The sequence below is a fragment of the Symphodus melops genome (assembly GCF_947650265.1).
Source record: "Symphodus melops genome assembly, chromosome: 5".
Taxonomy (NCBI): Eukaryota; Metazoa; Chordata; class Actinopteri; order Labriformes; family Labridae; genus Symphodus; species Symphodus melops.
In genome coordinates this window covers 23320413-23345225 of record NC_136695.1, presented here as the reverse complement: position 1 = coordinate 23345225, position 24813 = coordinate 23320413, and the positions used below count along the sequence as shown (strand labels likewise).

Genomic DNA, 24813 nt, shown 5'->3' with positions numbered 1-24813 from the left:
CCCAGACAAAATGATCTAACTTAAAGTTGTTATTATGCTGTCAAAATGAAACATGTACTTGGTGAATCATGTCTATTTTGAGTGTCTCCAATTTGAGATTTTTGGGAATAATAACAATATAAGCCTTTCAATAATAATAGTTCAAACTGCATATTTTCTTCTTGATAGAAAACAAACCCAAACTCAAGTTCCACAGACTTTATTTCAGCTGACTCAGGCCAGACAATCTTGACGCAATCTTCTGTTCAACACTGTTCCCTTCTTTAAAACAAGAAAAAAAAACAATTATGTACAAAAATAAAGTATGGTCACAAAAAAAACATAAAAAAGGATACAAGACAGAAAACAGATTTAATGCTTATTTGTGGAGGGCTGCTGTAAATAGCGACAGTATTTATTTGAGCTTTACTTGTACTTAATTTTAATGTATAGAGCTCAAATAGTCTCTAATGCTTTTGTAAGTTTGATAAGAAGCCAGTTGTTCATCCATGACACACCGTGCCACCTGAGGCTGGACGACTTCCCCCTTAGGGTTTCACATGAATAATGGAGGCTCAATGCCTCCATGCAGTGCAAAAAGATAAAACAAAAATATGAACATTGACACCAACCAGTGAATAAGTTATTCAGTCTCATCACAAATAGTAATGCTGACAAGTCTTCCCAAATCTCTCACCAGGAGAACTTTCAAATGAAACTTTTTTTCTACTGTATTTTTTTCCACATCCAATTTCATCTTGCTGAAATTGTAGCTATGACTGGCGAATACAATCATCTAAGCAGACACATTGCCTGAAAATAGCAGTCCAGCAAAACTAGCCAAACACTAGCGTACATTTTATGTCAACAAAACGTTTGAAAAGGGACACAAAACTCTTTCATTTTTACGGACAAGTTCTGTAGTGTTTCACGATGTAACAGGGTCAAGAAATAAAAAATGACACTGAAAATCCTTCTTTTTTTTTTTTTTGTACAAAATCTATTCATGACTGAAAATGTAACATATGCTTTAGTTTTTGTGTTCCCCAGGAGCCACACATTTCCATCAACACAAGTTTTAAGTGTAAGCCCATTGACTCACAGACAAGGCAAGAAGTGAAGGCAGATGAGCAGAATAACAAACAACAATGTAACAGAGCAGGTGAATGAGTCTGTTTAACAAAAACATGAAGCTTAAAAGCCTGCCATTCGCTGTGTTACAATTATAAATCACTCATATTGACTATGATTTAAAAAAAACAAAAAAAAACAGTATTTTTCCTGCGCTGAGCTGACAATCAAAATCTTATACCTTATGCTAAGCCTATTGAAGTCTTTTGTTCTTAATGGCAATTTTGATTGTCACTTTTGGGGGTATAAAGCACATGTTGGTTCTAAAGAGAGCAGATGCTTCTGTTGGTCAATGAGAAGAATTTTAAGTGTCCAGCTTCATTGTTTGTGTGCTCACACCTCTTTAGTGATCACAGACGGGTGGAAACATTGCTTCGTTGATGATACGTATAGCAGTTGTAGTGCATTCTAGAGAGACAGTTGGCTTGGTCATGTGACACACTAAAATGCAGTAAAGCAATACAGAATACAATAAAAGACACTTAATAATTCATTATACAGTGTATGTACAACTCTGTTCAAAATGCTCACGTTAACCTACTCTGACTTTCTCTGCCTTATTCTTTTGAAAAATTAATTTATTATATATCAAATATTTTACAGGTTTATCCCATCTTTTCAACTCGTATCCCTGCTTCCTTCTGTCATTTATATCTTTGCTTTCTTACATAGCCATAGTGGTCAGGTGTTGGTTCCCTAGCAACCCCTTGCGTCCTCCACCCGCCCCTTGGTGCCCTCCTCCGTTGCCATGGCCACAGTACTCTTGCAGGTTCTGGCGCAAAGTCACCAAAGCGGAGCCTAGGCACGCTCGATTTGGAGCCAAGACACCCCCGGGTAACTGGAAGAGGACAGTGGCCACCCCGGCCATGCCATCGTCTGTGGGTTCCAGGGTGATGGGCCCAACCTTAAAGGTGGAGTAGGAAAAGCCCATGAGCTGAGAGAGGAAGGGGTCAGACCGGCAAAAGTGCTGGTAGCCGCTGTATGTGGATGGGTGATGATGGTGCGAGCCTTGGGTTCCAGCTGTAGTGCTAGCATAGTGGTGGGTGTTCAGGTAGTGCAGAGGCAGGTGCTGGCCGCCATTGCCCCCTCCACCCAGGGCGAGGTGGTGGTGGTGGTGGGCTGTGGGTCCTGATCCTGGGTCATGTTTGTAGGAGACGGCTCCTGCCCTGCCCCTCTGGCCCACCACCACTCCTCCTAACTTGCCCGTGCGGGCATGAGCAAGTGACACGGTGCTGCCCCCCACCCCTCCCCCAGCTGAAGGCAGGTAGATGAGCTGAGGCTCCTCTGGCTCAAGGTAAATGGTGAGTTTAGCAAAGGGCCTTGACGCCATCTTGGTCATCTCCTGGATGTGTCGGCGCTGCTCCCGACGGAAGTCCAGGAACTGTTTCACCTTCCACAGGAGAACGCAGACGGACAAGAAGAGGAAAAAGCAGGAAAAGAAAACGGAGAAGAAGACAAACAGGTCAATGTGGGCTTGGTCCTGTCGCAGAAACAGCAGACCTTGGGACTCTCCTTGTTGCTGGTTTGTCCCCACACCTCTCAGAGCGATGTAAAAGCGGCTGGATTTGAGGGAGTGCACCTCATGGGGGAAGGTGATGACCACACGATCTCGAACGGCTCGAACAATCAGCACTGTCTGTGGTTTCCATACAGTGATATAGGTGATAAGTCCTTCTGCCCGCTCCTCTCTTATTTCTCGCTCTGATCCTGGAGCCTTTGCTTGCAGCTGCAGTGGATTGTGGGAAAGCACAGGACCTCCGAGACTGGATGAAGAATTGGCAAACACCTTTATAGGGGACGGGGCTGAATCCTTCTCTGTGCCAGTCGTTGTCCCTCGGGTTGCAGATTCCTCCTCGATCTTAATGGTGTGAATCCCTGAGAAGCGGTCTACATCCACAATGAAGGTGTCGTGAGAGTTGGACACATACACCTCCACTTCACCAAAGGTAACATCAATGGTAACCCGAATGTCCACATTGGTGAACTTTGGCTGGGCGGCAAAAAAGACAGTGCGCCCCTTCGGAAGGTTTCGAATGGTGGGATCATGGAAGCAGTTGGTCTGGGATGTTGGGTCAAAGCAGCACTCAGTGTCCACGTTGAACTGACGGTAGCACTGACGCCCATTCACAGGTGTGCCATTAAAGGAGTCTTTACACTTTGCACACTAGATAGAGAGAGAAACAATACAAATGTGAGACAAACCATGTTGTGTAGATTTCAATGTTTGAGATCTTTAGCACGTGCGTACCTGTTGTCTGTAGCAGTCTTTCCTGTCACTCTGGGGGCTGCTGAGACAGGAAGAGGTCTCTGTGTTGTTTTGACAAGGGCAACCTGTACCATCGTGTTCGTTACACGTGTCTGCATGGCCATTACACTGACACCTGAAACAAAGGAGGAAATAGAAAGAGTGGTGAGGAGAGAGGAAGGGGTTTACCCTTTTTTAAAGCGATAAGAGAACCACATTACCTTCTGTGTTATGATGAGTTTAAATAGAAGGCATCGTTTGATGCAGAATACATCTGAAAATCTCAGCATTAATCCAACCACAAACAATGTTTATATGGAAAACTGCCAAAATGAAAAGTACACTGTTGTGTATTTAATTTATTAAGATATTCATATAGCAGCATTTTTCTCAGGGACCACCTAACATGAACTGTAATAGTTAATTAATCTCACATCAGATAAGTGAATCCTTTGCGGATTAATGAAGTAAATATCAAAGAGAATAATCTATGACTTTAATAACGAAAACAAACGGTAGTATGATGTTGAAATGTAATAGTTTGATTTAATTGATCTTATATGGTGGCTTTATAGATCCTGAAATAACAAATGAAACGGCGATTGGTTTTGTAATGTAATGTTCTGTTAGGAGAGGATAATATAACTTAGAACAGATGTGTTGGACAACAACGTCTCTCTCTCCTTGAATGAGTTCGGGGAGTCCTCCTGACTCCAGCTCGACACCAAAACTTTTTACTTTTAAGCAGCAGTGTCAAGATCCTCTATCGGGTTAACGAGTTGCTGGATGATAGCCGGAATCTAAGCTTGGTGGAGACTAATGCTAGCGGCGGTTAGAGACTCGTCCTTGCGGTGGCTGGTCTGAGTTGATTAAAAACTAATTAACTCGAGATAAACTTGTCGGCCATTACAAATTAGCTCGAGTCAGGTAAAAGGAGTTGTTTATGAATGAAAATACTTTGAAAAACGACACATGACAGAAAAAAGACCAAAAGGTAAAAAGCTGAAAGTAAAAGACCTGCTGATCACACTCTCTTAAGAAAAAGAAGTCTTAACGGATCAGTAACAAACAGTGATTATTATTATTCTCATAAACATAGTTTAAGATTTGTAATGTTGCTACAGAAAATATTTCTTACTTATCACATTTCCCTTGTAGCAGGAAGTAGCCACTGAGGCAGCTCTCACACTTGTCCCCCACGCTGTTATTCTGGCAGTTCACACACACGGCGTTCTCTTCTGTGGGACCCTCAGACACCCAGTCCTGAATCTGACAAAGGGAGCGAGAGAGAGAGAGAGACTGTAAGTGAAACTAGATAACAAGGTAGAACTAAGACAGCGGCAAAAACATGCGAATAAGCACATCATGGTGGTGGTATTCGTTTTCTCCTACGATATAATATACAATGTAATCAGAAGGAAGCAATAAGGACGACAGACACTCACACTGTTGGGATCCAGGGGGAAGAGCCGTGGGTTCTCTAGAGCCTTCTTATGTTCATCTCGAGATAAACACACGCCGCTGTTTCCTCGGCAAAACTCCCGACAAGGACGACAAGTACCACCACCCTTCGCAGAGCCCACAAACAGCGGCTTACACTTCTCACAGTGTTTACCCTGGAAATGGGGGAAAGGATAAATCATCAGCAGTGGATAAGGAGAACCTGTATTTACAGTATGTGTTTGTGTTTCGCCAGAGGCACTTACAATGGTGTTATTGTGACACTCGAGGCAAACGTCGGGTTTGCTAACGCCGGCACAGTTGCTGTGTTTGTTGCAACTGCACTGAGAGGAGCAGTTATCCCCAACAAATCCAAAGTGACACTGGCAAACTCCTGGGGACACACACGTGCCGTTCACACAGCCTTGTGCACACACGGGCTCACACTGACCAGAAACACTGGACAGAAGGGAAAAAACAAGATAGGAAGACTTTTGGTGAACTCGTGTTGCTATAAAAAAAAAAAAAACTATACATTATTCTTTTTTTAAATGCTGAGAGCATAAACACTGATTCCTGATCCAACCTGCTGAGTATGTAGCCGTGTTTGCAGGTGCAGTGGTATCCCTGGGTCAGGTCGTGGCAGTCCTGTGTGCTGTTGCAGTGGTGATGACCGTTGGCACATTCATCTTCCTCTGGACAGTGGAGGAAGGACCAGCTGCTGTTTCTCAGCGGGCAGACACCTTCACTAACACCTGTGAGAACAGACAGCAAGATGGTGAAAATCAGAATGAGAAGTAGTATACACTGAGTAAGAAAAAAGCAAGCTCATCTCACCATCAAGTCCTCCCTGCAGACAGCGTCCGGCCCCATTTCCTCCACGTGAAGCACACCAACCACACTGCGGCCTTGCAATGCACTGGGAGCACTGGCTTAGCTGAGAGCACTGGGGGGAGCAGGAGTCCCCCCCAGAGAGCAGGCGACCACACTGACCCGCCTCACATCGCAGGGGCATGAACGAGGGGCTCATGCACTAAAAGACAGTCAGAGAGATCAGCTATGAAGAAACATGTTTTGGTACAAAAAAAAAAGTCACAAACAGTTTGTCAAGTTATAGCCAGTGCAGTGTTACCTGCTGCAAAGCCATGCTCCACACGCAGTGCTGCCAGCCCCCATCAGAGCCTCGGGAGCCCAGACAGAGGCTGCAGTTATGGAGGCTGTGGCAGGGTGGAGGGCATGGCATTGGGGGGGAAGACTCCACCTGCATCGGGGAGACGTTGAGCAGGGCGTAGCTGAAACAAGTCCAGTCATAGGTGGGGTTGACACTCAGTATGCGCCTTGTTTCACCTGGAGAAATAACAGCAAGTCCACATATTCAGTCGAACGCGCAACAAGAACAACGCGGATTCTGAATCGAGGTGAATAAACCCAGCTTTTTACTTTCTATCCAACGTACCTGTGCGTTTGAACTGGCGAGTCCACATGCATTTTCCAGATGCTGTACACTTCGGGCAGTCAGAAGCCTCACAGCTGGTCTCAGTGCAGTTGCTGGACAGGAAGATCTCTCTCTGGTTGATCCGGCAGTCATGTTCAGACGTACAGCTGACAGAGCTGCTGATGCAGGCCCCTTCTGGACAATTTGTGCACCACTTGCACTGTAGAGCAGCCTGGGAAATTCAGTGAAGATCAGATTGAAGCTGACAGACGGTAGCAGGTTTACTTGGACTTTGTTAGAGAAAGGGTGTTGTGGGTTACCTGTGTTGGACTGGAGAATGTTTTAGGGTGTCTTGCGAGGCATTCACTGCAGGTCTTCAGTCTGCGACACTGGTCTGGCTGACGAGGGGTCGGGGAGCAGTGAGACTGGCCAGTGAAGCAGCCCAATCTAAAGAGAGCGAAGGACACATTTTGTTTAGTTGCTTCGATAACCATCGACAAAAGGGTCCCAATTTTTTCACACATTACCTCTCAGCAGTATCAGAGGATGCACACGTTCCCATGCACCAGAGGCAGCTGCCTGTAGTGGTGTTGCAGGCTTCAGGTGTTTGCATGAGTGAACAGGGGTCAGAGGGAACAGTCAGGGTTAGGAGTCTGCCTAGGGTGACACCATTGAAGCCTCCTGACAGGAAGAGACGACCCCCCCAGCTCGTCATGGCAAGAGACACTGAACGATTTACTGGGTCTCCTATCACTGAAGCTGATGGAAAGACAGGAAAAGTGGTTTCATTACAAAATGGCAAGCTTTGATGTGATCACATAAATCTGCAGAAATGCCATTTAGACAGTCACCTGGTTGTATCCATGTATTACAGTTGATTTGGTAAAGAGACACTGAGTTACTGTAGTCTTCGTCTTCTGTCCTTCCCCCGACAATGACCATGGTGTCTTTGATCAGCGCTGCAGCGTGGAAGAAACGGGACAGGGGCTGCATAGCATAGAGGTAATAGCATAAAAACAGAAGTTAACTTTATGCTGAAGTAGGGCAAACATGCATGGTTTTGTATTTACTGGCCTGTCATGAGAGATAATTGGACGTGTGTGATATCTGACCTTGTTTCCCTGTGAGGGGACCAGCAGAGACCAGGTAAGGTTGGGGTAGTACAGACTGTACAGCTCTCCTGAGGGCTCCACAGTCTCCACATGAAAGCGGTAGCCTCCAAATACATAGATGGCATCGGTCTGCTCATGGTACACTGCTGAGTGTCCGTATAAACCTAAAGGAAATCTCAGGTTAATACAAGGTTATGGTTTTTTTTAATTTTTTTTTTTAATACATTTCTGTTGCATTCTTTCCTTAAGCTCTGTTTTAATGTTTTATGTCTGTAAAGCACTGTGAATTGCCTTGTGTCTGAACAGTGCTATATAAATAAACTTCCCTTGCCTAGAAAGGGAAAATTTATAGATTTATATAAGAACCTGTGGGGGGTGTGCCAGTATGGGGGGTGATGGTCCAGTTTCCAGAATGAGGGCTAAACTCCAGGAGATGGTGGTTGAAGCCGTTCTCTGGTGAGTAACCTCCAATCAGCAGCACAGAGGAGTCTCTGCGTACAGTTAAAGTGTGGCCCGCCACAGGTGGATGAAGTGCGCTCTGCCAAAGAGGGAGAACATTTTCAATTGTTAGAGATTTTTTTTTTAAGATACAAAAACAGAAAAGACCTTTATTTAGATATGTTGTTCTCTACTAAATCAAGTCCAAACCTTGTGTTCTCTCCACACTAAACTGCTGAGATTGAGACTCCAAGTATCCATGGCAACGCCACTTTGAGTCACACCACCCACCACCAACATGAAGTTGTGACTGGCTAAGATGCTTCCTGAGCCAGACTCATGACTGGTCAGCAGTGCAGCAGCATGGTGATAGCGAGGGTCTGGAGTGGAGCCTTCTTCCACAGAGCTCGTCAACATCTGCGTCCATCGGTGCTCTGACACAGAATATCTAAACCAACCAGGGACAATAACCTTCAGTTTGCTGTATATAGATGCAGCCATTAGAAAGTCACATCAACTCTGCCCTTACCTGTAGACATTTCCCAAAATGCCCTCTGCCAGAGAGAGCCCTCCATACATCCAGAGGTAGCCCTGTGGTCCAGACACCAGCGTGTGGCCCATCCTGTGGAGGAACCTGTGGGCCTGGTTCTGTGGAGCAGAAATGCACATGTGTTTTAATAATAAAACTTCAGAAGTTGTGCAAACTGAAGCAGGTGTTCCTCCTGGTTCTGTTATGTTCTGCCCTCACCACAGTCAGCTGAGTGTCCAGCAGTGTTTCCCAGATCAAGCTGTTGGAATCCCGAGGAACAGAGCAGTCTGAGCCGGCCCAGCCATCTGTGCACACACACACTCCCAGAGACTGGCGAAAAGGACAAAAAAACATGGTGGTTAGAAAACTAGCGACCATTGTCAGTAAAACAAGATGTTTCCAAACTGTCATTTTATCTTTTTATATCACCAAAAATCTATGGTTGATGTAAACAACTTCAAACAAGAATCTGCTATTTTAAGTGCTTTCTTACTATTTACTTGCTTTATTAAATCCCCAAAGGTTCTACCCCAAGATATAAGGGAAACTTGTGCCAATAGGGAAAGTGAAATTTAAAAAAATAAATAAATAAAATCGGGATAATTGCCACAAATCTTACCGTATTACAAGCCCCTCTCCCTTCTGCTATTCCACAATCCTGAGGACACATGGGCCGGTCGCAGTGCGGTCCAGCGTATCCACGAGGGCACTGACAGAGGCCGCCTTGGCACTGGGCTCCGCCTGGACACACGGGTGATCCGTCTTCACCATCATCTGAGCTGTGGCGACAACGCCGCACCCAGAAAGATGCGTTGAAGCCTTGAGGTTTGTTTGAGGTGACGTTGGCCTCGAAGTAAACTGAGATCACACCTGGTTGTGGAAGGGAAAACACAACATTGCATCTTTTAACTCTTCGTGCCTCAATAAAAGATAGTATGAAGAATGGAAGGCGCAACTCCTCGCCTCAAGTGAAGCCACCAGATTCAGAGCTCCCTCTACTGACTGGCTGCAGTATAGGTTATAATGTTGTACATTAACTGCTGCAAAGTTTGGAGTTCATGTGTTGTGAAGGATGTACGGTAGCCCAAAAGGACCAATTTAAATCACATTTTATTACTTAACTCTTGCAGTGCACCTGGCTAAAACTGTTAAATACTCGATTATCGCTGGATACCTGAGGTGGCCTCCACAGTGATAGGCTGAGTCCTTGTGGTGCCACAAAATGCCCCAATCAGGTTGTGATCGGAATGTACCACGCCGTTGCTGAGGAAACGGGGAAGGCCATCAAACACATAGACAAAAGAGCTCTGCAAAACAAAACAGAAGAGATGCAACACAGAAAGTTAAACAGAGAAAAAACTGACAGTGTTGATGCTATAGCGGTTAACGTTGTCATTTCAATGCGGGCGAGTGTGTACAAGGGTCAAGTTTGTACTCACTTTACAATGGGTGTGGGAGTCTGGATGTAGTGTGAGGGCTATAGGGGGGCACAGCTGTCTGGGCAGACAGGGAGCCAGGTTCTCAGACACAGAGAGGACCCAGAGGCAATGAGAAAGTCCTCCTTTCCCTTCAGTGCCACTTCGCCATCCAAGAGAAGAGGACAGAGGAATGGCATTGGATGAAGTAGAGGAGAGCAGCACTGAACGGCCCTGACACTGCCGGTAACATGTGCCATTGTTCCTGTTAGACAGGCAAAGATAAACAAGTTGTGAGGAGGACAATTCAAATTACAAATAACATTAATATTTAAACTGTTTTTACTGTTATCAATATGAAAGTCCATTTCAAGGCACACTGTTCTTACCTAGGGTCTCCATAGTAACCAGGCAGGCAGGACTCGCAGTGTGGTCCATGAGTATTGTGTGTACAGTAGCACTGGCCTGTCTGGTTGTGACAGTATCCTCGTAAAGGGTCGCCGTGGCCGTTACACTCACATTGCACACAGCCCCCGCCACCAGACAGAGCTGAACCGAAGCTACCGGGCCTGCAGTGCTCACAGTGGGGGCCTGTAGTCCAATCTGGAGGACAGAGGAAGGACGTAAGCAGAGCCAAAACGTATGTGCAACTCTTTCAACTTCTCCTGCATCAGTACGAGTTAGATAACGAAGATGCCTTGAGAACAAACTGAAAAGAACCACTCATCAAGTTCTCACCCTGGCATTCATCACAGATCCCTGGTGCTGTAATGCAGGTGGAATGGAAGTTGCATCCGCAGTCCACATCACACTCAACACCACTGAGAACCAGAGTAGCAGGGTCAGACGTCCACCCCAGCGAGCATTCACACTCAAACCGTGGGCTACCACTGCACTGGCCCTCACGGCACTCATTGTAGCACCTGTAGGACAAACACAGGAAAAAACAGACTGCATAACACACGGACGTAGTCTCAGTGATTCATCGATTTCTGAAGAGGCGTGATGAAGCACAAGGAGGGCAGCTGTGGAACTGGAAATACGATCTCCTCATACCTTTCCATTATCCACAAATGGGCTATAACACTCCTGGCAAATGGTTACAACCCCCCCCCCCCTTAACTTTATGTAAGCCACACCCCTATAAATGTTTTTATGCATCTATAAGTCGTAATATAATCAAATAGATGCATTCAAAAACTCAATTTGCAGAGCTTGAAAATAAAAAAATGAGCTACCGAGACTGAAACTGTCTTATATATTAGTCTGTAAACATTTTATTTTTGCTGTAAAAGTGGACATTTTAATATCAGATCTAAAGGGGATTCCTCGCTTTTTTTTCTGCAAGGCTCTAGTGGACACTCAAGGAACTGCAGAATGATGTACTCCATAATGGCTTCATTTTTCAAGCTTGCCGTTTGGGGTAGAATGATTGGAGTGTGGAGTACAAACATTATTATCTCAAGATCAAAATAACGCCACTCTGCTGACCAAAGAGTGACTTTAAGGATGTAAACATAGACCCTTACGTCTGGTTACAGTGCAGTGTGCCATCCCCTGTGTATCCTCTCTCGCAGTGGCACTCGTAGGACGTGGGAGTGTTGATACAGGTGGCGTAGGGGTGACAGTTGTGCAGACCCAGCCTACATTCCTCTACATCAGGGCAGGTGGGATAGGACCAGATGGCGTCTTGCTCCTCATCTTCCAAGTGCTCCAGCTCCATCTCCATGTCCAGGGGTCGAGGCGGGGCCGAGGTCTGGGGCTCGGGGCTGGAGGAGCAGGACAATGATTAGAAGGCTGATAGGGATACACCCTCCGTTTATCATATCGAAGCTATGTGTGTAGAAGCTCTGTTTCAGTTTGAAGGTGTTCTACTGTATCTGCATGTTTTAAAAAGAAACTCCCGACATCATCAAGAAATGCAATCTATTAAAATGATGCATTTTTAATGTGAATGTTAATTACCACAATAAACATGTGAGAGCTTGGTTGAAACAGGAAGCCATTGTTTTAGGTAAAAGTCATATCTAAAAGATGATCGTCCCATAAAACAATTCTACTGGTCGGAAACAACCCAAGCACAATATTTAGTGTTTGATTGATTCTTGAATTTCCCTCAGGATCAATAAACTATCTATCTATCTATCTATCTATCTATCTATCTATCTTGTTCATATTTGATAGATTTAGTCTTAAGATGGCAGCGTAAAGCATCAGCTTATTTCTGTTTTCTTACTTTGCAGCCCGAGCTTCATCAACAGCAACACTACAGTTATAGACCAACGAGTCGTCCATTCCGGCCCAGTCTCCCCTCAGACATCTGAAAAATGATGGATGGAAAAGTTCAATAAAACCAGAGAGAATACAACAATTATTCTATCAGCTGTTTGATAAAGCAGGTATCATGTTATAAGTTCAACACATCAGGTGTGTGTGTACTGTGTGCATGTGTTTCTCTTTAAAGTAATATATTTGCTGTACTTACTTTCCAATAGTGGGGTTGTTATAATCACCACACCAGCCGCACTGGAACGTCCGTAAGCAGTCTGTGCACGTGCTTAGAGCTGAACATTGCTTACACTGGGGAACCGAATGAACGCTGACGAAGTAAAAGAATAAAGGATCATTTAAATGATTGACTGAAAGTTCATTTCAACTCACTGGCAGAAAAAAAAATATTGATAATTTATCACAACCTTTATACTTCGAATTAAGCCAGTTCTTTGTTTCACATTTGTTTAAGAAACATGAATGTTTATTTGTGATCAGAAAGAAGTTAACTCTCATAATCATAAAAAAGAAAAAGGCGTAGAAATCTCCTGATTTTACCTGTCGTACCAGTCCCTGCACTCTCCATAGGGGTATTTTGTGAGGTAGGCAGCAAAATAGAAGCAGGCCTGGGCAGACTCACACCATGCACACTGGCTGGAGTTTGAGAGGCACTCACCACAAGTCTTCCTCCTATGCAGCACAGAGAAAAGACAAAAAAGAGAGCAGACATTTTGGGTTGGGTGTAGGTTCTTGTTAAAATGATTTCAAATCTGAGTTTTGGTTTGAAAATATTGTTTTTTGACTCACTGGTTGCAGACTTTAGGGCACCCACTCGGGTCACGTATCGAACCATCTAGTCTTCCTCGGCGACTACATTGGTAGTCTCCTTTCTTGCTGGAGTTTATCTGCCACTCACAATAAGGGTCCTGTTGGGCCAAATGTAGCTTTGTATCAATCAGATCAATCAGATAACAGCTTACATCTATTTAAACTGTCATATATGTATACAAATGTTTAAGTACCTGAGTACAAGCAGAGCAGTCTCTGTATTCTTCACACAAGGTGCAGTGTTGCGGTGCCAACAGCAGATGGCGCTGACCGTCTCCCTTGCCTTCCCATTTCTCTCCCTCAGGGCAGGGCACCAGGTCTGGGCTGTCCCGCAGTAAGCAGCGGGACAGAGAGGGGCACCATCCACACGACTGATCAGACAGACAGGCCAGACATGACATGTACCCCGAGCAGGAACCTGAGCGGTACGGCTCCAAAAACAAGAAGGAGATCTCCTGGAAAGAGGGGAAATAATGAGGGGAGAAAGGAAGGTATGAGGTCAGCTGATTTCTTCCACTGAAGGAGACTCATTGTGTAGAAAAATGAAACAGTTATAGCTCTTTCGTTTTGTAGAGAAGGTTCTAGTACTCACACTCCCTCCAGGTAGGGTTCTGTTCCAGGTCAGGGCCATCTCACTGGTCTGTCCGGAGCCTGAGTTGTTAAGGTAGCCCTCAGCCTGAACGAGGTAATGATTTCCTCTCGTCAGGTTAGAGAACAACTTGCTCCCATCGGATCGAGCCAGCGGCTTCAACTCTTTCTCCTGCTGGGCTGCCCAACGTCCCACCACCTCCTGCTCAGGTTGCATCGAGGTGCATAGAGAGATTGACAGAAAGACAAAGTTACAAAAGTGGCATTAAATAAGTACTGCTGGTCTTAAAAATCTCTCATTAGTTACATTTCACAATGAACATGGACAAATTTTTCACACTGCACGATGACTCCAGATATGTAAGGTTACAGTATGTTATAGTATTGACTTCTGAGGCTGTGATTTGAAAAGATACAAAAAAAAGTGAAATACACTGCATTGCACATTTTGATTGATGTGTACTTTCCCTTACCAGTTGACTCGAGTTCGGCCCCGTCGCCATCCGGGCCTCAAAGTGGAGCCTCTGAATGCGAGCCCACATGGAGACAGTGTCCGTGGGAGGAGGAGCAGGCGGAGGGGCTCCCCACAGCGGGTGGATGAAGCCCCTGAACTGTAAGGCTACGTCCATTTCTGTGGTGGGACTGAGGATGATGGTGGTGCTGCGGAGGATGGAGACCTGACGAAAGGGGAGAGGAGGATGGAGGGAAGTGGAGACACATCAACTGAAGCACTGTTCTCTTCAAACTGCTGCACAAGTCTGACTACACCAATAAGGTATCTACTCAATGAGCACATTGTAAAGGTTGCAAGGTCTTAGATAGCCAGGAGAACAAGGTAGAAAACAGAAAAAGACTATATTCAACAGGGATAACTACAGTGGATTGTTAGGGCAATGTTGGAGGAAGGAAGGAGGTTTAAGTATTAGCAGAGAGGGGGTCAGGTACATCCACAGCTAGCACAGTTAGCACTTGAGATTTGGACTCCGTACCTTGTCAGGCTGGGAGTCGTTGCGCGGGTGCTGGAAGGTGAGCAGGTGCAGTCCCGGGACATAGTTCTCGGTGCGACAGGAGTGGAGGGAGGTTAGGAAAAGGGTACGCTCCCCCCACCAGCCGTACGCGCCTGAGATCTGGTCCACACGGCACGCACTTCGCTCTGTGAGACCGAGAGGGAGAGGTCAGCACACAAAGAACACATCTGACCTCTTTAAATCTCATCATACAGCAGTTTCCTGAAGTGGGGCCTGATTTCGGACCTTTGTGTGACGTGTTCTCAAAAAGAGTAAAACCACATGACCTAACTTCACCGAAGGTAAGACGGGATCGGACAAGCAAGTCAAACCACGGTCTGAGTAGCTTGTCCGCTCGCAGCATGGTGTAGTGAAGTCAATGTTGTCGGTTTTTGAGAGACGCCAAACAAGAGTCTAGTCCCTCCCATGTCAGCACCAAACATATGTTTTCAAACTCTTCTCTTGCGCCCTCCTTCCTCCCTCCCGGGGTCTCACCTGACACTGGTAGGCAGGACTCATTCTGAACACACCAACCGAACTCCCCAGGGGCGCGAGCGAGTGAGGCCGGAGTGCCGCTGAACACCAGACAGGACTGGCAGTCAGACAGGAAGCGAGCCAGGCCCAGGCAACCAGTGCTGCCACACTGCGAGAAACAAAACAAGGATTTATGAATTCCAGCAGAAAACAAGGATGTGTCATGAAGTAGGAATACATAACGAGTGAATGGCTAAATCGTGCAAAGAGAAGCGTTACCGGATTAGTGGGCTGGTACTCTCGACAGCGGCCTTCACACCAGCTGCACTCGGGATTTTTCAGGCACATACTTTCGTCAAGCGCCTCAGCACACACTGCATCCTGGTAAAACACACACACACACACACTCATACTGTATAACAATACATCTTTTCCTCTCTCATCTTCTCTCTCCTTCCACCTGCAGAGCATCTTCCCAATATGTCTTTCTGTTGTCTTGTACTTCACTCACCCTGTCCCCTTGATCACTACTGACAAACAGTGGTACTTTGTAAGCCACCAGGTCTCCACGGGCAACACCACTATAACCCCCGGCAACCAGCAGAACTTGTCCCTCCATCACAGCGGCAACGTGCGAGTAACGCCCTCTCACAGCATCGCCCCCTAATACAAAAGGAAACTTTTTTTTTTAACCCTATAACTGCATTTGTACAGGTAACAACCACACAGAAAAAGAATCTGGGGACCAACACTGGACTGTGTGTGTGAATTTAAACTCACTGAGTGACCATTTCTCCCCAGCAGACACCCACTGGTGACAGCCCAGGTGGTAAAAGAAGATCTCCTCATCGTAGCACTTCTCCTCTTGGTAGTGAATATGGACATTACCTCCTTTGAGAGTCGCGCATGAAGAAAACAGATCAGTACAGAAAAGCACTGGTGAAAGTGGATGTCATATTTTCTACATTTCTCTGTGCTCACCGTAGACCACCATGTAGTTGCCGATGACGGTGGCCGAGTGAAAAGCTCGCTCTCTGGGGCCTGTTGCCGGGAAACGGGAACGGAAGGAGGTCCAAAAGCGTCGGTCCACGTGGAACACATCGGTGTTGTTCACCCTCACACTGAATCTAAGAAGAGAAGACAGTGGATTTCAGTATCTATACAGATGAGCTTCAGACCCCACAACAAATAGGGACGTCACCATACACTTAACCCACAAGACGATAAGCATTATGATACTGGATTCACGATTTATAAATTAATATCAACATTTAAAAGCCAAATATCCCGTTTCTTTTTTTTTTTCTTTACAAACAAACAACTATTCATTTTAAAGTTGTATTGTTACTAATAAATGAATACAATTTAAAATTGATATAATGTGACACTGATCATATCTGATAGTCTCTTGCTCATTCTAACCCTCAAAATCTTCACCTGCTTTGGCCTTGACTGTACAAGAACAGCCAGAATCAGACACTGAGACACCGTTACACCCCCCCCCCCCCCCCCCAAAAAAAAAAACAAAACAAACCAAACTAGGCTTCTAGCTCTTCTACCTCCTCAACAATCACATAAAAGACAAGCGTGCGCAAAATGTGGACATCCTGCATGTGGATCTAAAGTAGACCCATGAAAAAGAGGGTGTGTACCTGGCAGTAGTCGGTCGATGGCCTCCATACACCAGCAGAGTCCTGGATGGGCTGTGGAACACCATGGAGTGTCCTGCAGTGGCCGGGGGCTTCCCACCAGTGGGCTGAACGGGCTCCCAACGTCCAGAGCCATGCAGGCCGAACCGATACAGAGAGGAGGAAAACATATCCTCCTCAGTGCGACCTTGGATTTAGAAAGACAATAAAATACATTCCATTCATTTGGATTTATTTATTTATACATAAACGCACAAACGAAGCACAAAACTTAAACCGCACCTCCAAATACATAGAGATAATTGTCCACTACAGCTGCAGCGTGATTGGCCAGTTTGGGAGCGCCGAGTGAATTTGAAAAGCCAAGCTGTTGCCAGTCATCATGGAGTGGACGGTACATCCACACGTCACTTGCCAAAGAACCATTTGCTAGCTCTCCTCCGAAGATCACCATGTTACCCATCCACTCTACAGCAGTGTGGGAGTGGCGAGCCACCTGACAAAATAGGAGAGGACAACAGTGATGAAACAGAAATGTTAAATAATCAACATGAACACTTGTTGTGTTAACACGTGCAAAAAAAACAGGCTGAAGCATGCAACACGATAACATGCTAAATATCAAAATTACATTTACACTCTAGAAATCCAATTATTTCCTGCCAATTTATTTTAAACGCATTTGACCTATTTTGTGTGTAAACATACACACACTAAAAACACTAACAATATACTTTACATTCGAGTGTGTTTTTATACTAATGAGTTCCTGTTAAGCTTAAACAGGACCTCAAAGAATAGCAGAGCAGCACGGTTCCTTAATCAAGCAGAACAGCAAACAGGTGCGCTGATACGCTCTCAGGATGGAAAGATAAAATGAAAAACTGGCTTGATCCGTTGATCAATTGAGTGAAAAAAAAAATCCTCTGAGGCTGAAGAGTAAAGTAAGGAAACACAAAAAGATGTCCAAGACACTCAGCTCCATCACAAAAGTTTAAAAGCCTTTACTGATTCATGGCTACAGGTAAAGTTAAAAATGTGTCAGACCTGGTCTGCCACAGTAGGACAGAGTGCCTGGATATATTTTTGCGTTTGCCTACTTTACTCTTCAGACTCAAGGGGATTTTTTTTACTCAAGAAACAAACAGATCAGGATCATTTTTTCAACCCACTCTCGCTTGTGCTTGTGTTTACATGCAAAAGCTAAATATTAGTCTTCACAACTCTACCATCAAAAGAGGTTTCTTTTAAACAGTTTGAGTTGGTCTTTATAGTGTGTGTGTGTGTGTGTGTGTGTGTGTGTGTGTGTGTGTGTGTGTGTGTGTGTGTCGCTTACAGGAGAATGACCATAAGACCTGCTGTCCCACTGGTTGGATGTGAAGTTATACTTGATCAGGTCACCAAGAGCTCTGTTCAGGTCAAACCCTGACAGAAAACAAGTACATTCATTAACACACACTTATATATATATTAATAGTTATAATACCATCAGGCAGTAGGTAACATTAGGGTGAACTGGGATAAAACTGCAAAAAACAACAACAATATTGTAAGATAAAATTCAACCCTGATCTAATCTACTTAATAAACCATGATAGAAGTTTGAATTTCACTATCACACCATTGAATGAGGTATTACTTGCTTACTTACTTGTTTACAACACAGTCATGTTTCATATTTAGTCTAAATGTGTATCTGTAGATGAAATAATACAAATGAGATCTGTTTAATAGTGAGCAGCTCTTACCTCCAAACAAGTACATGGCTCCAGTGGTCGACAGGTACACACCAGCAGAACCTGTCCTGGGAGGTGTGTAGGGGTTGCTCTCACTCACACGCCACCACTGCCCAGCCCCACTATCGTCACGGAAACCAAGCTGGCAGCTGTGACCCAAGAAGCCTGGGTTACACAGACAACGTTCTCCTTTCTAATGCAAAACACAGAGAATAAGATGAAGTTAAATCAATGTCACAAATGCTGCACAACTGATGGACATAATAAAGTTTTACTGTCTGTTTTTTTTATTTACGTTCATCTTCCCCTAGTCTTACCTTGTCACACTGGCCATTCACTGAACAGGCCTGGGAGCACAGAGGGGTTGTACAAGAATTTCCCCCCCAACCTTGATGGCAGTGGCACTTTAATGTCGAGGGATCACAGCGGCCATGACCGCCACATGCACCAGGGCAAAGAGAGAAGGTGTAGGTCGCATTAAAGCCCAGCAGGTTGTAATTAGCATCACTGAAGAGGTGAAGCAGCATCTGAAAAAGAAAAGGCAAAAACAGAGAACAGAGAAATTAGCATTTTCTATCATTAAAATACAATGTGAAAATGTTTTCACATCTATTCCTGATTACGTTACCTTTCCAGACTTGGCCTCGATTGTTTGAGGCAGAGTGTTTCCACTTAGACTAGCTAGGAGAGGGCTCTGGTAGGAGTCTCCATCGTACACAAAAAGGTAGTCATAAGTACACTCTGTGTCCATGAAGGTGAAATTTAGGACAATGCGGTGACTGTTGCTGGGAGCTAAAAGATAAAAAAAATAATAGTGAAACAGCCTGCAAGTAGATTTTTTTACATACATGCACATGTTCCTGTTGACATGATGACAGATTCATCGCTCATTATACCTTTGATAAGCCACTCGCAGTTCCCATTGACAGAGTAGTTTCCTGGCCCATCTGTGATGTAGCCAGGTGGTCCCCTCAACACCTGTCTGTGGCCCTTGCAGTCCCCTGCCTGACACACTGGTGACTCCGCCAACAACAGAACCACCAGGATGAAGCAGACAGGGAGGGGGAAGGCCATTACTGGCACAGCCTGTTAGTTTGGAAGATAATGTGAAAGACAATCATTGAGTCTAAATCCTTATGACCATATCACCAACAAAAACATGCAGTGTAGTTTGTCTGTTTACTCATCAGTATAGTCAATAGTTTCAGCTGCTAACTTGTCTATTCTCACTATTGCACTTTAATATATTTATCACTGTTTTGGCACGTTTATCTACTCCAGCATGTGTTTAGTATGTTTACATTCAGTTAGACATGACTTACAAATGTCCCCGTTAATTTCTCTTAAGTTCATATTTTTGAATGGTTGGAATGATTAAGTAAAATCCTGGTGTTTATATTATTATTCTTAGCTCTTATACATTGTACATTTTTAGTGCTTTTCTAATTTGTATTCCATGTCATGTTGTTTTGTTACTAACATTGTGTGTTTGATGTCCTGCTGCTGTAATACCCCAGCTTGGGATCAATAAAGTGCATCCATCCATCTCATTGTAAAGCAAATGTAGACAAACCTAAACAATTCAGGACAGTGATCTAACACACTTGAAAAAAAATAAATAAAAACAATACAAAAAGTTAATCATTCTCCACTTTTCCCCCCTCCCCATTATTCTGTGTAAAGCTAAAAGTCATCGTGGCTTTTGCATTACCTGCCTGTGAGTTTATTTACAGACCCTCAAACCTCCAGATGAAATATGCATAAACCCTTATGTTTGCAACTCTACTCTTTAATTCTGTTACAGACTGATTAAAAACAGCTCAATAGTCTGATTTAGCGTTGATTCGTTTGATTTTGTGCATTTCCAGAATAGGGGGGGCAGCCTCTGTAAAATAATCTGCTCTGATAGAGCTAACAACAGTTAGCCCTACTGTAGCTAACCACTGCACCAATCACACAGACGGCACAAACACTAAGTTATTAAAAAGGGAAGCGTTATAAATAAGAAAAACTGGACGGCAGAATTGCATCTGTTAAATATATTTCTCAAACCTGTATAAAAAAGAAATAGGCCCGCTTGTTTCTGTAACTAGGGGCTCTCCGCAGGCTATATAAACAGAGCTAATGTTGCTAAGCTAACGTAGCGTTAACAGACGGAGGCCGTTAGCTGCTCGTACTCACCAGTTCCCGTCTCTTTGCTCCCATGGCGATTTACATTTTCGGAGACCCTTTAACGCTAGCTACCACATGAGCTAACTTCACCTTATTGAATGCTCAAGACTGGCAGCTAGCTGAATAAACTGGTAGCTTCTGATTTGTAGTCATAGGACAGTCCCTGGATGGGACTACAACTCAGCTGTCTGCTCGAAAGCTAACCGGAGATCCAGATGCGTAATCGTAAACGGCTGCAAATTGTACCCGTATAAGTCATTATTTAAATGTGCCCGTTTAAGTCATCATTTAAAGTAACTAGACGTCAGGAGATCACGGTATCACAATGATACAGCTCCTTCTTTGGTTGGAAAAGCTACAGACTAAGAGTCAGAGAAACCCAGCGGATTTCTGCAGAGCATCTTAAAGGACAGATGCAGCTCGTTGTTTTGGTGCCTTCTGCAGGCGAGCAGAACCAGAGGTTGCAAACACAAAAGGCTGTGCAGCAAGTGTCAAAGCACAACACTGCCCTCCAGTGGAGAAGGGGGAAAAAACACGTCAACATCTGGGCATATAATCCACCAAAGACAATGAACCAGGGAGATCTCAAAAGGGAGTCAGTTTAACTACCTGTAATCATTTTCTTTTTTTACATTTAAAAAAAATCTATTTTAATGTTTTGCACTGTGTGGTTTTCTTCTGCGATCCTGCTTTGCTACTGTAAATTTCTCCGCTTGTGAGATAAAGGAGCATCTTATCTTACCTCTTTTCCCTACTTGCAGCACTTTCCTTCCTTTGCAAAAAGCTATTACCAGTTTCTGATTTCCTGTTGTATATCTTATATTAAACACATATCAAACTTGATTTAAATGTCTTTTATTGAGAGTTAATCTACAGACAGCATACAGATTAAAGGCAGTAGTAGAGTATAATCGTGCTCAAAGCACTGCTGACAATAACAGCAGAATCAGCATCTCAACAAAGTGTTCAAACGATGTAAAGTCAGTCCACTTTTTTTAACCCTTACTGAACTTTAATAATCTAATGTATGTGACAGCCATGTAAGCCCAAAAAGCAAAGCAAAGCAACCCTTAATAGTGTATTCCCTGTTAGTTGTTTTTTTTTGTATAAAAGAGGATGTTGCTTAATAACATTATGTATGTTAATAACTGAAGGGGCACTGATTAGTGATAAGTCAAAGCCTTCACAACTTTTAAGTTATTTTAGCAGTGTGGGAGCCACCTGACAAAAAAGATTACTAAAGTGAATAAACGGAAATGTAAAATAACAAACATGAGCAGTTTTAACTTTCATTGACTGCGTGAACACATACACAAATACATGCTGAAGCTATTTCTTTTTTTTATTTTGGTCTATCTGCTTTATCAAGTAACAAATAGATGAATACTTGTTCCCAGCTAATTTTATTTCATGTGTTCTCTTCCATAGATAAATATTTTATTTATCCAAAACATTTTTATTAATTAATCCCTTAAAAAAACAGCACAGTGTGGGGCCTGGACCTAATGTGAGTGCACCCTAAGAGGGATGTTGTCTTCTGAATTAGGTACAATCTTAAACCCTACAGCGCTGAAGCTTTTTCACTATAAAGGCATGTTACGAAGTGTGTACAGCCATTTTTCCTGGAGCCAGGATCATAGGCGCACTGTGGAGCCCAGGGCCAAACATGGGGAATATCTTCTCCTCAAACTTATGTGTTAAAGTGACCAGGTGCTTAGCCGTTCCCCCATCAAAAAATGACACCTCTCCTTTATCGATATTAAGCTTAACTCTGATCACTTCCAGACGCTGCTGCACATTCAGTTCTGTACGCTCAGGTGTTAAGGCAGTGTACACCCCTTTGCTCAGTGATATGGACCACACGCCGCGGCTTGTGGAGACTGTGAACTTCTTTTTACGAGCCACTGACTCTTTGCACACTCCCACAACCCACTTTGGGCAGTCACCAACAATGACGTCCCATCTGTGTTTCCCTGAGGTGTAACCTTCAACACCCAGGACGAAGATGCAGGAATCGAAGCGCTCCGGGTTGTCAGGGGTGGTCAGCCGCTCTTGGCTCTCCTTCACACTGGTCAGGTCTGCATTCAAAGACAGCCATGGAGAGGCTGTGTTTGGGTTCAAAACCACAGGATCTGCACACAGGATGTAATGTCAGCTAATTCCAATTTGCAAACAACGTTCATAGTCGAGAAGGCGACAATGTTCAAGTAACTGTTCCCCAAAACACAAATTGGTCACACTGAAATAAAGTCTCCCAGTCATTAAAACCTCATTCTGCGTTCCTACAGTGTTATCTACTCACTGTATTTGACTTGGGCCTGCATGTTTTTCCAGATTTTGAAGCTCAGAGCGCCAACATGCTTGCCAATATTCAAAAGACAGTCTTTACCAAGGCAACGGTCTTCACCATTCCACTGGGTTCTAGAGCGAAGATGGCAAGATGGGATTAGTAAGAGACATTAAATTCACCCAAAAATGTATCAAGATTCATGATAAATACATGGTATAATATACTTCACAGTTTAATTTTCAGTTGATGTTAACCTTTATATTACCAAACACACAATATTTTTTGAGGCTGCAGTAAGATTTACCATTACTTACTTTCTTTTTAAATTCCGGAAATTCTGAAAAGACAAAAGAGAATAACCAAGATTAGTTAGAGCTCACAGACAAAACTCATTCTCAGGAGTGTGTGGACGGGCCTCCTTCTCTCACCTGCAGGAGGGGAAGATCCTCATTTCCCATCTCTTTCTTCAAAGAGTCAATGAGCTCTTTCAGGGCAACAATGTCTTTTTTGGTTTGGTCATTCAGTTCCAGTAAGGCAGCAATCTTCTCCTCCTCCTCTGAAGCAAGGGCTTTCAGACGCAGAGCTTCCTCTGTGTAAAGCACCTGATGGAGCCTCTCAAACTCCGCCTTGATCTGCTCCTCCGCCTGCCCAGCTTGTTGCTGCAGAGGGGAGTGCACAAAGTGAGCGTATAGGCATGAAATGTAGCGTTCTGTGTGACACTTTAAGACTGTTGCAGGACATGTTGAGTGACCAACAAAGACTTTACCTTGATGTATTCCACTGCAGAGTTGATTTTATGTGTCGTTTTCTTGTATGATTCCACTTTCTTTTCAAAGATCTGGACTCTGTACCCCAGCTCCTTCTGCAGGGAAAAAAAAAGAGTTAACCATGAGCAAAGAATGTCAAGTAAAAGAAAATAGGCTACTATAACAAGGATTCACACTGTGACAGGTGGATAACAATTACAATTAAGTCAAATATTGATATCTGACACCAACAATTCAATCATACAAGTCAGGATGATGATATAGGGCAGTGGTGTCCAAACTTTTCGCTCACGGGCCACAGGGTTTTTTGTTTAGTTTTTTTCAATATTGGAAGGAAGTTTTTGTATTTTGACCTCTTCAAAAAATAATGTAAATACACAATAACTAATTGCAGTTGGAAACTGTTGTGTTCTAATTTTTTGGAAAGAATAGTCAGGCTTTTATAGGTCTCCCTCGCTAACATGAAAAAGAAAAAAAAAAAAGAACGAAATATGCCATCTGATGCAAAATCTTCTGATTCTTCGATTTGAAGTCAAGGGCCACAAAAAAATCCACTGAAGGGCCACAAATGGCCCCCGGGCCGCACTTTGGACACCCCTGATATAGGGCGATCATTTATTTGAATATTCTGTCAGAGAATTAGGCGGAGGTCTTTCATTTAGCAGAGCGATGGGAGGGTATTTTGTTAAAATAAAACTCTAAATGAGAGCATAAAGAGTGTAATGAATTAAGTCAGCTATGGTTTAACTGCAGAGGAAAAAATGTGTAACTGCATGAATTGTGCAGTCTGAGTTTTTGTTTTGGTTCAGTCAGATCATTATTAAACATGATCTTCATCCAGGTGAAAACACGTTACCTTGCATATTGGTGCTCCATCTCTCAGTGACCACAGTCTGTGTGTGCTGTGCAGAGACACACACTCCACACACACTGGCTCCTCGTCCTTCTCGCAGTAGAGCTCCAGGGGCCTCAGGTGAAGGTTGCAGACGTCTCCACTGACGACTTTCTGGTTCAGCCGCAGGTTTGAGTGTTTCAGAAAGGTGTCACAGGCGTCGCTGAGCGCACGGTTGGAAACGTCCTGTCCTTCCTGAAACTCCGCCCTGCAAACGGGACACTTTTTGTTCACCTGGGAACTTCTCTGGAGACACTCCCGACAGAAACTGTGACTGCACGGGAGCAGCACGGGGTCCCGAAAGATGGCCTGACACACGGGGCAGGTCAGGTCCTGCTGCAGAGGAAACGTCTCCTCCATGTCTTCATCCATATTGTCAGCCATGATTTCCTCGGGCCCTGTTCAGTTTACTTTC

The 24813-nt window shown here is 44.1% G+C and overlaps 2 protein-coding genes across 2 annotated transcripts; both read right to left on the bottom strand.

Annotated features, from left to right (window-relative positions):
• Window positions 1-183: 183 nt before the first annotated feature.
• On the bottom strand, window positions 184-20979 carry megf8 (multiple EGF-like-domains 8). Its single transcript, XM_079344758.1, has 44 exons — window positions 20459-20979; window positions 19174-19363; window positions 18906-19069; window positions 18595-18804; window positions 18290-18470; window positions 17878-17966; window positions 16824-17037; window positions 16545-16728; window positions 15874-16019; window positions 15673-15783; window positions 15404-15555; window positions 15172-15273; window positions 14914-15061; window positions 14401-14564; window positions 13885-14088; window positions 13416-13613; window positions 13018-13278; window positions 12803-12921; window positions 12554-12685; window positions 12210-12323; window positions 11961-12044; window positions 11254-11493; window positions 10463-10647; window positions 10114-10327; window positions 9749-9989; window positions 9484-9616; window positions 8929-9179; window positions 8529-8639; window positions 8310-8428; window positions 7991-8228; window positions 7709-7880; window positions 7343-7506; window positions 7082-7217; window positions 6758-6989; window positions 6551-6677; window positions 6252-6462; window positions 5928-6142; window positions 5633-5828; window positions 5382-5550; window positions 5062-5254; window positions 4801-4971; window positions 4494-4624; window positions 3359-3491; window positions 184-3274 (listed from the first exon to the last, which is right to left on the bottom strand). The coding sequence occupies exons 1-44, from the start codon at window positions 20480-20482 to the stop codon at window positions 1775-1777; spliced, it is 8673 nt and encodes a 2890-aa protein (XP_079200884.1). The 5' UTR covers window positions 20483-20979; the 3' UTR covers window positions 184-1774.
• Window positions 20980-21288: 309 nt separating this feature from the next.
• trim35-28 (tripartite motif containing 35-28) lies at window positions 21289-24813 on the bottom strand. The gene is made up of 6 exons (XM_079344759.1): window positions 24363-24813; window positions 23506-23601; window positions 23168-23398; window positions 23054-23076; window positions 22752-22870; window positions 21289-22581 (listed from the first exon to the last, which is right to left on the bottom strand). The coding sequence occupies exons 1-6, from the start codon at window positions 24780-24782 to the stop codon at window positions 22046-22048; spliced, it is 1425 nt and encodes a 474-aa protein (XP_079200885.1). The 5' UTR covers window positions 24783-24813; the 3' UTR covers window positions 21289-22045.